A 14006-nucleotide genomic window follows, 5' to 3' on the forward strand; every position below is an offset into this window, starting at 1 on the left:
AGACAAATCTCACTTAAACACGAGGTACTTTCACACTTTGCAAATCAGACTGACGCTGACACAACACACAACAGACACAAATATATATGGGGTCAGAGCATATTTGTTTACATGTATTGTCCATGATGTTCAAAATGATGAACAAAATTATACAATTATACAAGATATTAAGCTTTTTTTTCAATTTGTATCAGCAGTTTTTCAACGCTTGAAGTATTTTTATTGGTGTTACGAGCTCCACTTTAGAAAGCCAGCCGATTATCTTTAAGAATAATCAAGCCCCTAATATTTTGGAGCAAATGTCCGTCGATTGTTTTCCTAAACAGCAACATTCTGGTGCAATAACACACAAACTCACAACTATATGGTTGCCATTATTTATTCAGAAAACAAAATGTAAAATGAAAATGGGAAACTATCACACTTTAAACAATTCGTCTTAACACACACACACATATATGTAGTTTAGAGGTAAAATTCAAATCAATTAAAATCGCACGTGCCTTTAAACATTTGCATAACTTTTTTTAAGAATAAAAGATGATTAAAATGCAAAGAAATACTCATTAAATAGAGGTTTCGTGTAAAAATAGAACATCACTTTCCCGTTAACAGTATCTTCGAAAGATACGCGCAAACAATTCATAACATCTTACATTCGACTACGTGTTGAAGACCAAGCGCACGCTTTCATAAAGAATTGGTGGTAAAAATTATATTGAATTTATGTTGAAAAGCAATTTTTCTTTTCAAGAAAACTTACAGAACAAAATGCCTTTGTCATCATAAACACGAAAAAGCATTATTATTTCAACAAGGGCTGTTTGTAAAACATGCATGCCCCCCTATATGGGCTATAAGTTGTAGTAGCAGCCATTGTGTGAATACGTTTTTTGTCACTGTGAACAACACGGCTGGTGGTGGTGGTGGTGGTGGTGGGTGGTGGTGGTGGGTGGTGGTGGTGGTGTTGGGTGTTGGTGGTGGTGGTGGTGGTTATTGATACAATGCATGGTTATTGATACAATGCATTACAAAAATGCAGTTAGCCTTACATTTGGTAAAATTTAAATTTAAACGGAGGCAAATGCTGTAACAAAAAGAACATGCATAAACGGTAGTTGTTTCCCTTGTTTGAACCATGCTAAATCCTTAAAATGCATATTTCCAGTAAATGTGACCTTCACCTGTGACCTTGACCTTTGACCTAGTGACTTCAAAATCAATAGGGGTCATCTGCGAGTCATGATCAATGCACCTATGAAGTAACATGATCCTAGGCCCAAGCGTTCTTGAGTTATCGTCTGACAACCACTTGGAGGACGGACCGACCGACCGACAGACAGACCGACATGAGCAAAGCAATATACCCCCTCTTCTTCGAAGGGGGGCATAATAAGTGTTGAGCAGGCGAAGCAAAAAAAAATGCATATCGACATGCAACAAAAATATGGCGTAAAACATATTTTTATGAATGTTATATTTCTATTAGAGAACTGATAAAATGTTAACAGTTTAAAAGAACAAAGTCCATATAAAGTCACAAATACAAATAGTTTCCTGAAATATATTACGAAAAACGGATTTGCAAATCAAATCTATCACATATTTGCTAACCTGAATTTCTAACACAGCACATTCTTTCACACTGTACCACTATTTCAAAAAGATATATATCACTCAATCGCAAGCTAAATGCAATGAAAAAACTTAATTAAATGGCGATTATTTACATGAAATACATTCAACTAGGCAAATGCTTTTAATGTGATATCTTTATACTATTTCTCAAACATTTGTGAACTAATCACATTTAAGGCATTCACACACCTCATAAATAATATATATAATAATATGAATACATTTACATGTGCAAAATTATAAAAATACCGGTATTTTAAATTCCCCTTGAATTTAACCCATTTCGCTAAGAAATAAATCACTGTCATTTTACTGGTTAGTGTCTCGATTTCTTTATAGTTTCCGTCCATTACAATATGCGATTCTAATACACAATCATAATTCAGCATTTTATACAATTCACAATCATTTGATCAACATTTATAGGAGATCGGAATAGTGTGCTGCCAGAGAACAGAAACTGATATCGTACTTCTAAAATCGTCAAGCAGCTATATTGAACTTGGACTCAAGATAACTACTGTCCATGTAAGTGTGTGATTACTGTGTTATCCCAAAATTGTGCTGCTTAACCCCGAACAATTGCATCAAATATGTCATGTCTTGATCCCATTCATGTTACAACATGTCTTTCTGTTACTTTTCTCCAAAGTAAAGTCTCCACATTACACAGCACAATCTCATGGAATATGTTTCCTAGCATTGTCATCAGCATAAGCTACTGTTAGTAAGAAACAGAAAGCATTCCAGTCCTTTTACACATTTCAAAAGAGAACAAAATGTCTTCACAAATCCAGTCTCACTAGTCAAAATGCATACAGGGATACATTAAGTCAAGCTCTTTCAAAACATGTATCAAATACTTGAAAACAATCACTTACTGTTTTTTAATAAGACCAATAGTATTCCTTGTTCAGCACCTACATGTGCTGAACATTCATCAAGAGTCGTAGTCCGGCTGTGCATATCCTTTCACAACACTTACACACTTAATTTCATGTTTGCAAAGAGTTGCAACTTCTGGTCTTAATAATCTCAAAAAGAAATCTTAACTGAGCCGCGCTCTGAGAAAACGGGGTTTAATGCATACGCGTGAATAGTCGCCCCACTTTCCGCCTTAACTGGAATTTCGTTTAGAAGGGACTTTCTTTTAACGAAAAATTTTATAAAAGCAGAATTGTCGTCTCTGATTAGCCTGTATGCCTGGAACGACACTTGACGCACATGGATGAAGCCTAATTTACCCAGAACTTGGCTCATTTAAAGTCTTCTCAGTACAAGTATTTTTCGATCTGCTGAAGCAAGCCATGAAGTTGGTAGTATGTAGCCTCTTTCTTGAGTTCTTTCAGAAGCTGACGATCTCTGGGCAGACAGTCCATATTGAGTCCCCCATCCCGGAGATAGTTCAGCACATACCTGCAATGAGGTCGCGGAAACAATGATCAAACATGTTTTCGAAAATCTTTTATAAGAATAATCAAACGATTCCAATAATCATAAATGCCCCATTTAATAACTTGGTAATAAAGAACGATTTTTTTGCGTTTTTTTTTAAACAACAAATGTCGTATACGAAACACACAAATACGCAATGCCAGATAAATTTTATAAAATCAAATACACACTCATTGAAATCAAGATGTATTGCGTTTTGAAAAAAAAACATCACTTTGCACACACAAACCACATCTCAGAACTCTCCTCGATATGTACTGTTTGGTTTTTTTTCTTACCGGAAGTGAGTGCCATCTCGGTCAATAAACACGCAGCCGTCCTCCTCCTTCAGTAGCTCGTGCCTGCCGCTGAACATGGCCGCTAGCATTGAGTCTGCTTCCCGCGTCAACGTCAGAAGTGACGTCGTGAACACGTGACCACCTACGTCCAGCTTGACGCGACCCTGAAAATAAAGTCCGACAACTCCGTTATGGTATGGTTAGAACGCGAATAAGTGTGTTATTTATGTAGTGCATGTGCTGGGTTTGTGTTGAGAATATATTATTTTTTTGTCGAATACTCATTTGCGCTAAAAACACAATGTAATTTTTAGAAATGTTCTTTCAAAGAAAGCGAAAATTAGCATCGTTAAATAAATTTTTGTAGACAAACAGGATATTTGAAGCTAATGGCTATTTTAGCTCCTGGTTACGCTAACTTAGTATGTGCACATTTCCTGTTATTTTCTGAGTTTGTATATTGCACACTATTTCTGTTTGTAAAAAAGAACTCAAATTGTCGTACATTTCTTTTGTAGTTTCAGATTACCTGTTTGCTTTTTTATTGCAATATTACATGTGTGGACTGGTGTCAATGTTCATTTTAAATACTGTTATGTTTATGCTCGGTCAGCAATTTGAAAAGAAAATCAAACCTTTGAATACCTTTACCTTTTACCTGACACACTGGACCCTATTGCAGAATTAGGGATTAGACCCTATCACATAGGGACCATAAACAGCCGCCGGGGAGGGATAAAGTACTCCTAAATGGGTCAAGAACCGTTTGGTCAAAAGTCTGGCCCATTGCATAATTTGGACGATAGAATCTTTTCATCGGTGGGTATTTGAAGACTCTTCTTATCTTTATATTTGCAGAATTAATCCAAAGGAACCACCCCGGACACAATAACCCTGTGATAAAGATCCACTTGCATACTTTCAATTTCAGTGTTTTTCGCGGTTCATAAGTTTCCGTAACTTCAACGTTGATATTAAGGTTTTATCCATCCGTTATGTATGATGCCACACATTAAATATTCCGATGTTTGCATGTAATTGCTGCATTTTAATTTCCCATTCCAATAACGTTTCAAGCATTTAACTTATTTTCACTTCTTCTTTATGCTGAGTGAAAGTATTTTTTCATTAATGTCTGCATTACATTATCAAAACCCTGTATGTGAACAAATAACATGGCAAGCATTGGTCAATAACATTTTTTTTACTTAATCCATCTAAATAAAAAAGCATATTCTAAAAGTACATATATTTTGCAAAGCTAACCATAAATCTATTGCATAAGTGATTACAAAACAAGGAATTAATTTTGCCCAAAATTGTAGTGTATCAGAATATCTGTTCTTAACAAAACGTCGTGTTTTCGAAGTTTTAAAGACATTTTAATGAAAGTGTTATATATATTTACTAGATTTTCTGTATTTAAAACTAACTTAATGCGTTATGTTCTGTGCAACCATCAAATTTACTTACAAATGACTCTACTTACCTCCCGATGATTACTATGAAACTTAGTGCAAGTAACACTAAATGTAAAGGTCCCAAATTTCACATCCATAACATTAAATTTGTTATGAAGGTCACGCCCTAGTGGAATAGATTACAAAATTATTAGATCAGAATCACAATTTTAAATTTATAACCGCATAAAAACATTAATACTGTTGTTTTAATTCAATTCACAAGAGCTCTCCAAATACAGCGCTCGACTTTTCTGCAATTTCAAAAGTAAAGGGTCATGCGACATTATGTTCCAAAAGTTGAATAACTGATGCCTTAACTATACAATTACGCTGACACTGCCGAATGGATGAGTAGTATACATGTCGCTAGAACTATTTGATGAATAGTCGAGCAAAGTACATTTTTATTATATTGTTCCTTAACATTACATATCATCATGGGGATAGTTTTATTATTTGTGGTTTCAGAGAATAAGTCCAATCTGAAGACGGCCCATTTTCCGTGTTATTATTTTTTTCAAGTATTTTTTTTACACTCAGCATAATTTCTGTTACTAAAATGAAGAGATTGATTTTTCGAGTTGAAGTTTCAAGTATTATATAATAATTATTATTTTCCTATTACTGGGATTTGTGTTGTTCTTTTTTAAATCAGACAATCCATTGCCAAGTTGGTATGAGAGCAACGATGTCTGACAATTTCATCCACTCGTCCCTTTGTTCAATAGGTGGCCTTCAGAAACAATGGCATTTTCACTTTAAAAGTACTTGAAGAAACCAGTTCTAAATACACCTAAAACCACTCACAATCAAATTCTCCCCCAAATTTTGTTTGAACAATATGCTTGAACAACTCAACACAGCAACACATAATTCCAAAGTAAAACAGATAGAATGCTTACCCCTTATTATCTCCATTAGCATCACAAAAACAACAAGAAACCATCGGAGACGGGTGATGCTCCCCAAAGTTTTTTTTGCCACAATATTGCACTATATATTCAGATAAAAGGAAACGTCTAGTAGTTGGGGGACACGAATTGCACTATATGTACAGTTAATGGAAAATTTCAAAGGGCCATAACTCTGTGAAAAATCATCCGACCAGAACCGGCTGATAATATGCACATCTCTACTTGGTAGTGCAGCTTCCCATAAAATTTAATTGAATTCCGGTCATTAATTGCTGAAAAATAGCCCGGACAAAAATTGTGCACGGACGGACGGACACACGGACAGACTAAGCGGCGACTATATGCTCCTCCTAAAATATTTTGGGGGAGCATAAAAAGCATTGAATCTCAAAAAGGAAGTACAATGTAATATTTTTCTGACCTTACACGGTTCAAACATATTGTAGAAGGAACTGTGAATTACTGAATATTTGTGGGTAACTCATGGACAATCATGATTGCCTTGGAAGTTAATATCTATGACAAGATGTGTCAACCAGAAAATGTTTATAGGACAGTCAAGTTTGTCATCCAACACCCGTTGTTACCACTTTAGTTTTTCCCACGAATATATGATCATTCACAGTTAGATATTTTACATTAATATCATTGAACCAATTGGTATTTTGAAATACTTATAAACGAGTTTAATATCTAGAGCTTACCTCGCGTGTCAGCCTTACGGGCAAAATGTGATAATTGCAAAATGAATACTTTTAAAGGGTAATTGAGCATCCCCCAGTTTCATTTTAAATGCAATACCACATTTAGTTGCCATGCCGGACCCAACTATCTCCCAGTGTTGTTCAACCGCGTCTAAGTGTAATGCTTACAAATTTATCACCCTAGAAGTAAAGCGTCAATATAGACAAGGAAACACATTATGACATAATTATGCATGCATTCAACACAAAACAAACTCGCACATATCAGTCGCTTTTTGTTGGGCATTTAATTTCACCAACCAGCATAAGCTTCTAGCACATGTACCGTAACAACACTAGCAGTTTATATCAGATTCTGTCTGAAGTCATAACCATCAATTTAAGTTAAACCAACATAAACAAGGAACAACGATGGATGAGTTTCAAGTTTGCATTTATGGTTCGAACTAGCTTTCCAAGTTGCGAAAAGAGCAGAAAGAAGATGGTGGAAATCCTTTCAGGTCTTAGTAACTTGATGAATTTAATACTTAGATTCTTACCATATCATACCAATAAACCAAACTGTTGCATCTGGAACTGATTTTAAAATATAAGTATTATGACATTGGCAATAAACATATAAGTCCTTAGTTGCAACATCGAAATGAACACACCTAAAAAGGCAAAATTAGTTCTGACTAGTAGAAGAACCACTAAAAATATAAGGCTTTTTTACGATATCAGCCAAAGTGAACAAAACCCAGATATTAAATGGGTACAAAACCTAGAGTTAAAGCGGGTCTTCCGGTCGAGTGACTTAAAATATACGTTTTAGATACCAGGATAAATGGTTGCCAAAGGCTACGCACCTTCTGGATTTTATGGGTTTCTTCCATGCGAGTGATTTCATCTCGAAGCTGTTGCCATTGCCGACAAATTTCTTCACGTTCTTTCTTCATGTCCCGCTTGAAAGAGTCCTAAGAGTAGAACAGTATCCATTAAAGGCAATGATCGTACAAAAAGTAAGAATAACCAAAATACTTCAACAGAAATTGACATTTTATGTTAAAACTATGACCAAACATCTAGGAGGATTGTTATCAAACAATAATATATTTTGACACAACTTTCCAAGGTATAGAGTTGATAACAGTTCCATTGTATTTACTATATAAAATTACATCAAAAGAAGTATATAGCTTAAGTACTTATGCTTAAATAGGACAAATAGCAATAAGCTCCCAAAATATTTACTCTTTTTGTGTGATCAATTATTATAGGATTAACTGCAATTCTGTTCAAAATTACTTTTTAAATTTTTCTTGGTGAAGATTTACTACTCACTAAATGTTGTCTTTTTGCCAGCCAAAATAGTTCATAAGCAAAAATTGCAAGCAATTATTCTAATGAAACCTTTTGGTTCACTTATGATAATTTCAGCCTATGAACCTCGTTCTGGTAAACAAACAAACTGTTTTCAATGAACGACTCATCGTGCCACGTACCTGATCCTTTGTGAGTTTCCTCTGCCTCTCCTTCACCTCCTTCTCCTGTTTCAGAAGCTGGGCCGCCTTCTCTTCCAGCTCTGTCTTCAGTTTCTCCAACGCCAGCTTGGTCTCACTGTTCTCCCTGAAAGAATGTAATGGAGACCAACATTTAAAAGTGGCAAGTACTAATGTTGGGTTGACATCTTTCAGCTTTTCCTTCAATGACTTAACGGCTAGATTTGTCTCACAATTATATTTGGTAGATTGTAAAGACATTCTCTGCATACAATTTTACAAAAGACATTCAATTGCAAACTTTACTTTGTTGACCGTACCAAGAGGATGCACATGCATATGTGTATATGGTGTCCATCGGGCGATCAGGTGATCCTGTGTTAGATACCTGCCCTGGGATGCATTCTCCTCTATTAAAGTACCAAGAACTGGTTCTATCCAGAAAACAGGCTTATGAGTGTCTAAATAACTCTAGTTTAAAAGCAATCAAGCTTAACTACTTTTAGACTAAGTGCTAAGCGCCAGAATTTATGATTATTTAATTCCAAATCTCTGATCATTTTAATGGTATCTTTCAAATTATCTTTAGTTAAGGAACATATTCTTTATGCAGATTTATTTTAAACTAAGAATTAAGTTGAGGCTTAAATTTGTCAGAAAATGGTTAATAAAAATGGACCCGATCTTCTTCCAATTTATGATTAATTACATAAGTATGTTTATAGACAGCAATATTTTTATTAGAACTAAGATAGATTATAGGAACTTATTAAATGATTTGAATAAAACTCTATTATAGGAAATTATTGATAAATAATACTTTAAACTATCTTCTAATACTGACCAAGTTTCATGAAGATTGGACAATAACTGTGGCCTCTAGAGTGTTTACAGAAGTATATACCGGACATTTATATAAATTTAGTATTTTGAAACAAATAAGACTTTAAATAAAACTTTTCTTAACATTAACATTTAAATGACATAAATACATTACTTTGATAGTGAAATATGTCGCTTTCTGAGTGTGCTAATAGATTAATAATTTGATTCCAATATCAGTTCGAACAAAAATATATAAATAAGCATGTTTATTTATAGATCTTTGTGGAAAGAAGAATATTATTTTTCTAGGGAGAAAATCCAAACAGTGAATTCATCATTTTAAATGAGATTTGTTTCTATTATATTTAATTGTTTACTAAGTGAGCAATTCAGATATATGTATACAGCAAATTGTGTGGAATTTGAATGTAAAACATCTGAAATTTAAATCATGTGTGCGTGTTAAACACATAAGTTTTTGGTAAAATAAAAGATTGTAATACAAATAATTGAGAACTGCTCTATTACAGTAGACTAACGAAAATCTCAAGCACACAGTTCGGGTTTTAGTAAGGGATTTCTTTTGAGCATGCGCGGGCTATTAATATCCCCCGCCAGGAGGGTGTATTACATTCCTACGAGATTTGAAAACATCACACTTGTTTAACTTTAATACAAGCATTTAACGAATTTTTGCTGTCAACTTCAAGAAAACAAACATATGTAAGTATCTAACGAAGCAAATTGCGTTGCAGCGTTACAATACACGAAATAAATAGAACGTCCGGTAAATACTGCTGTCCGACAAATACTCGCTCAAGAAAATTTAACACTTTTGTCAGAAAGTTGATTTTCTAGATCTGCAAACCTGTGTAGTGTGGTGATTTCTCCGATCTTGTCTGACACGTAACCCTCCAGTGCCTCAGTCACAGTGTCGTACTTGGTACGAACAAAGTCCTTCATGTTCTCAAGGAGCTTCTCTGTAACCAGAAAATACAATTGAACAAAAAAGTGTTATATGTGCATATGATTAACTGAACATAATCTTAGTTTGTGAAAAAAAAGTCCATACAAATAAGATTTTTTCGAATTGTGTTGGTCTGTGAGCGTGTTGTAGGGGCCATACGTTATAATTACTTTATTGTTCATCATGTCTAACTCATCCTTGTAATGTTGTTTTGTGAAAAACATCATTAAGCTATGGCCATCATGTTCTATGTTTAACAATGTTAACATACATCCATCAAAAGCATTTACTTTAAAGCAGTCATTTCATACATATATGAACATAAATATGCAAAATAAGTTTTTTCTTTTATTTCTTACTGCCAAAAGAGGTGAAACACTCTTCAGTACTGTTAATGAATGAAACGGTTTCCACAACTAAATGTTTGAATAAATTTTTACTAGTAGCTATCTCCTTTATGTTTATAGTTGATGCATATAGCTTTTATATATTACTTAGTTGATAACAGTAATTTTATTACTTTCAATTAGTTGGTTCCCAGTAGAATTAATGACTTTTGTTTGTATTTCAAACTTAATTATGAAATTAATTAGTTTACATGTGTACTTGTTATTAGTCAAGATGTCTTTTGATACTCAATTATTTCGAGTTTTACTGTTTACATACAGGGTATTTGATGGTTCAAATGTGTGAGTGAATTTGACTTCACAAGTGGTTACATACAAAATATATATAGCAGATATGAGTTAATATTTACTTTTTCTATAGCCATGAATTTAATAATTGTCACTCATTTACTGAAAGCAACATTTGTTTAATTTTAATGATTTACTAGAAGTTAGAAAAATTCAAGTACGCAAAAATAATGTTTGTGTACTTAAAGCTGACACTGGCAGACGAATGTATTTACTGGATTTTTGTGTGTGAGTTTTCACAGACTTTCAGTTCAGTGTTAAAATTGTATAATTTACACTGAAATAAAATTTTATATCACCAATAGAATTCTATATTCTATAGAGAAGCATATAATAAATGTGGTTTACAAATAAAGCTGTGATTCCTATCACACAGTTTTAATGCTATTACTTATGTGGCTAAGTTTTTCAAACAATTTAACATTCATTTCTTTCTTATCACTTCTATAAATTTATGCATATATCTTAGCCTCAATAAATTGGTGTTTACCGTGTATATCTATATTTTAAATACTTAAACATTTCCAACTCACAAGCAAAGTGAAAACGGCTATACGCTACACGCATAAAACCAGAAAAGCCTGCAAGTTACTGTTTGCTGCACATTGGTATCGTAGGGTTGAAAATAAAGCCTTAAACATTATTTTGAATCTAGAAAAAAAAAAGTTCTTTAAATTCATTTGATTGTCTAATTGACTACAAAAGGACAGAAATGCGTGTCTGAGCACTAAAGGGTTGAGAAACAAACATCTTATACATAAAACCGGTTCCCAGCACATACCCAGCCTGGACTCCAGGTCATCCTCCTCTTCCTTTAGTTCTGGTTCCCTGCTAGATGATGTTGCAGGCATCTCTATGTGTATCTCACTGCCCCCGTCACACAGGTGTATGCCTGGTTCCCCACTATTCTGTAGCCGCTCACCACACTGACAACACTGATCCTTAACACAGTTGGTAAGAATAACACAATATTTTTGACATTACTGGGTAACGTTATCACTGCTACATTAAAATGCCAAAAAAATCAACAAAGGCAAAAATTAAACCAGCATATTTTTGTATACAACATTAAGTCTTAATATTTAGCTTTACACTGTAATTATTGTCTATAGTTTTCATACAGAGACTTCCTGATGTCAATGCAATAATATAGACTGATTATGATATATATTAAATCAGCTCTTAATATGGTCACATTAGAATATAAAAAAATAAACACAATCTTTTACAAAACAAAACATTACCCTGGGTGTAAGCACATTGTCTTGGATAATGTTCTGATTCACAATTTGTGCATTGCCCTGGTGATGGAAAAAGCCACGCCCCCTTCTGAAGCCCCTCCCTCTCATCCTTGAAGGTCCAGGGCCCTAAAGAAAGTCTAATTTAGTGTGTGTGTGTATTTTGAAGTTTCATGCCTTCCTTCTGCGCCTGAGGCTGCATTATGTTAGGACCCTGAGTGTGACCCAGCAGTCTTACATAATTAAATAATTGACTCACAAAAGTAGGGACAATTTTTGAATTGTAGCTGCAATTTCAAGGTTTTTATTTTTTACTGGAAGATATTTATAATTTTAGTGTGGTATAGCTTTTGCGGAAGGGGGAGGGGGGCGGAATACTAGGAGGCAACCCCATCTGTCTTAAATGGTGACCACCAACCAAACTCACATGCCTCCAGGAACGTTGATCAAACAAGGGTCGCCTAGTAGTAGTACCAACCACATCGCTGAGAGTAAGAGGACAGACAATAGTCTAACTTAATTAAGCTTTAACAATGAATATGAGATCTCTTAATGAACTGTGTATCTAATCATAGCACAACATGGACTGTCAGGACAAATTAAAACCATGATAAACACAGTAAAATAAGATTTTGAGATTAATAATTGTATTCAATGGTTTTGTACAACAAATAACATGTACAGCTAATTGTTTTCTTAATGTGTGTTTTGTTTCTCAAAAAACATATACTAAGATTAACAGGAAGATTATTGCTTGACTTGGGATAAGACATCACAATGCAAACACTCCATCCATTATATCATTTCAATATTAACTGTCAAATTGAAGACTTGAAATATTCATGAACAAAATTGCATGAGTTGAAATTCTGGCTTTTAATTATCTTTTCGTTATATAACATGTCATCTACATTTTTATTTGCATTGATTTGTTATTCAATCACTTCTTAATTTCACATATAAAACTATCTAAACAAACCAATCCATACCTGCCAGTTGCGAGAGTTTTGTGGCAACATATGGTAGGGCAAGGGTGGCCTGGGACCCCCAACAGGGAATGGCGGGGGCCCATTCATCATCATGGGTCGGTTGCCGTTGAAGTTCCCACCCCAGGGACAGGACGGCTGATTGTTGAACATGAACATCCTGGTGAATTGCTTATTATGGTACCTTAGAGATCAAAATAGGCGAATTACATACATTGTTTTTAATAGTGTTAATTTTGTTTTAAGCATACATAATTATTACAGTATGAATTACTACTCAATATTTTTTTGATATTTGAAAGAACAGCAATTTTAGCTAACAAGCGAAACGATTTTTATTAGTTCTGTAACATATGGTATGACGTATGTTAATTAAGTGAGACGGATAGCTTTAGATGCATACAATCTGTCTCCGTGTCATACATATTCGTCCGAGTTTCAATAAATCATCATTTTTGTGTGCTATATATACAGAAGAGTATAACTACGAACATTTTACTTAAAGAAGATATTTTAATAAAAGGCAAAATTGACATGTTTACCGGTTTCCTTTATTTATGCTATCTCAGCTGATCTTGACAGCGATTTGTTTACATTCCGCACGCGACCCCTGTGACCTTTAGCTCCGGTGTTTTGATTGGTTTAAAGGCACGAGCCATAAACGTAAACACAACAAACTATTGACAGAAATGGCAAGGCAAACGTTGCAAAATCGAGACTTACCTGAATGAAACTGACTCAGGAATTCTGCAATATAGTAGTGATTTGTATGATCTATTCAGCTAGTTCAACTTCATAGTTATATATTTGATCGCAAATAAGATTTTTGCAAAATATCACTGACGACGTTACTGCTCCCCAAACTGCGTAGAACGAACTAGGTTTATTACTAGTCTCGGTCGTTTCCGCCCTGCAATCGGAAATCGCCGGAAGCAGGATAGACTATACTAATCATTTGATATGGTAGATACATGCCTATCTTTTTGAACACGTTAAAATTTCAAATCGCCAAAACAATAAGGATAGGTAGTAGGGCTCAATTTCTGTGTTCGTTAGTTATATGTTTTCCTACTATTATCAGAATATGCATTTACATTCTTTCTTAGAAATTTTTTGTTAATAAGAAGTTAATTTAACGAATATGATCGAATGAAACAAAAAATATCGCAAACTTTCTAGTAATATTTGTGTAGTGATCGACAAGCAAACACGATCGAAAACTCAACATGGAACACAACACAGATTAGGGTCGGCACAATTTACCCACGGCTAGTGCACATTGTTATCAAACTATATTGTATTCTTAAATTTTAAATACACTTGGGGACTTTTCTAACGCATCACTTTTCAATCTTGAATATC

General features: G+C 34.3%; 1 protein-coding gene across 1 annotated transcript; it reads right to left on the bottom strand.

Annotated features, from left to right (window-relative positions):
- Positions 1-2590: 2590 nt before the first annotated feature.
- On the bottom strand, positions 2591-13528 carry LOC127851386 (uncharacterized). The gene is made up of 9 exons (XM_052385134.1): positions 13368-13528; positions 12648-12828; positions 11665-11787; positions 11202-11361; positions 9627-9738; positions 7937-8060; positions 7301-7408; positions 3372-3535; positions 2591-3054 (listed from the first exon to the last, which is right to left on the bottom strand). The coding sequence occupies exons 2-9, from the start codon at positions 12801-12803 to the stop codon at positions 2910-2912; spliced, it is 1092 nt and encodes a 363-aa protein (XP_052241094.1). The 5' UTR covers positions 12804-12828; positions 13368-13528; the 3' UTR covers positions 2591-2909.
- Positions 13529-14006: the final 478 nt, after the last annotated feature.

The sequence above is a fragment of the Dreissena polymorpha genome, chromosome 11 (assembly GCF_020536995.1).
Source record: "Dreissena polymorpha isolate Duluth1 chromosome 11, UMN_Dpol_1.0, whole genome shotgun sequence".
Taxonomy (NCBI): Eukaryota; Metazoa; Mollusca; class Bivalvia; order Myida; family Dreissenidae; genus Dreissena; species Dreissena polymorpha.

Excerpts from the sequence above, each read along its gene's own strand:
- LOC127851386 (XM_052385134.1), bottom strand. The coding sequence starts at position 12,803 with ATGTTCATGTTCAACAATCAGCCGTCCTGTCCCTGGGGTGGGAACTTC. Across the intron at positions 8,061-9,626 it reads GAAATCACCACACTACACAG|GGAGAACAGTGAGACCAAGC; the intron begins GTTTGCAGATCT and ends ACATTCTTTCAG. Across the intron at positions 3,055-3,371 it reads CGAGATGGCACTCACTTCCG|GTATGTGCTGAACTATCTCC; the intron begins GTAAGAAAAAAA and ends ACCTCATTGCAG.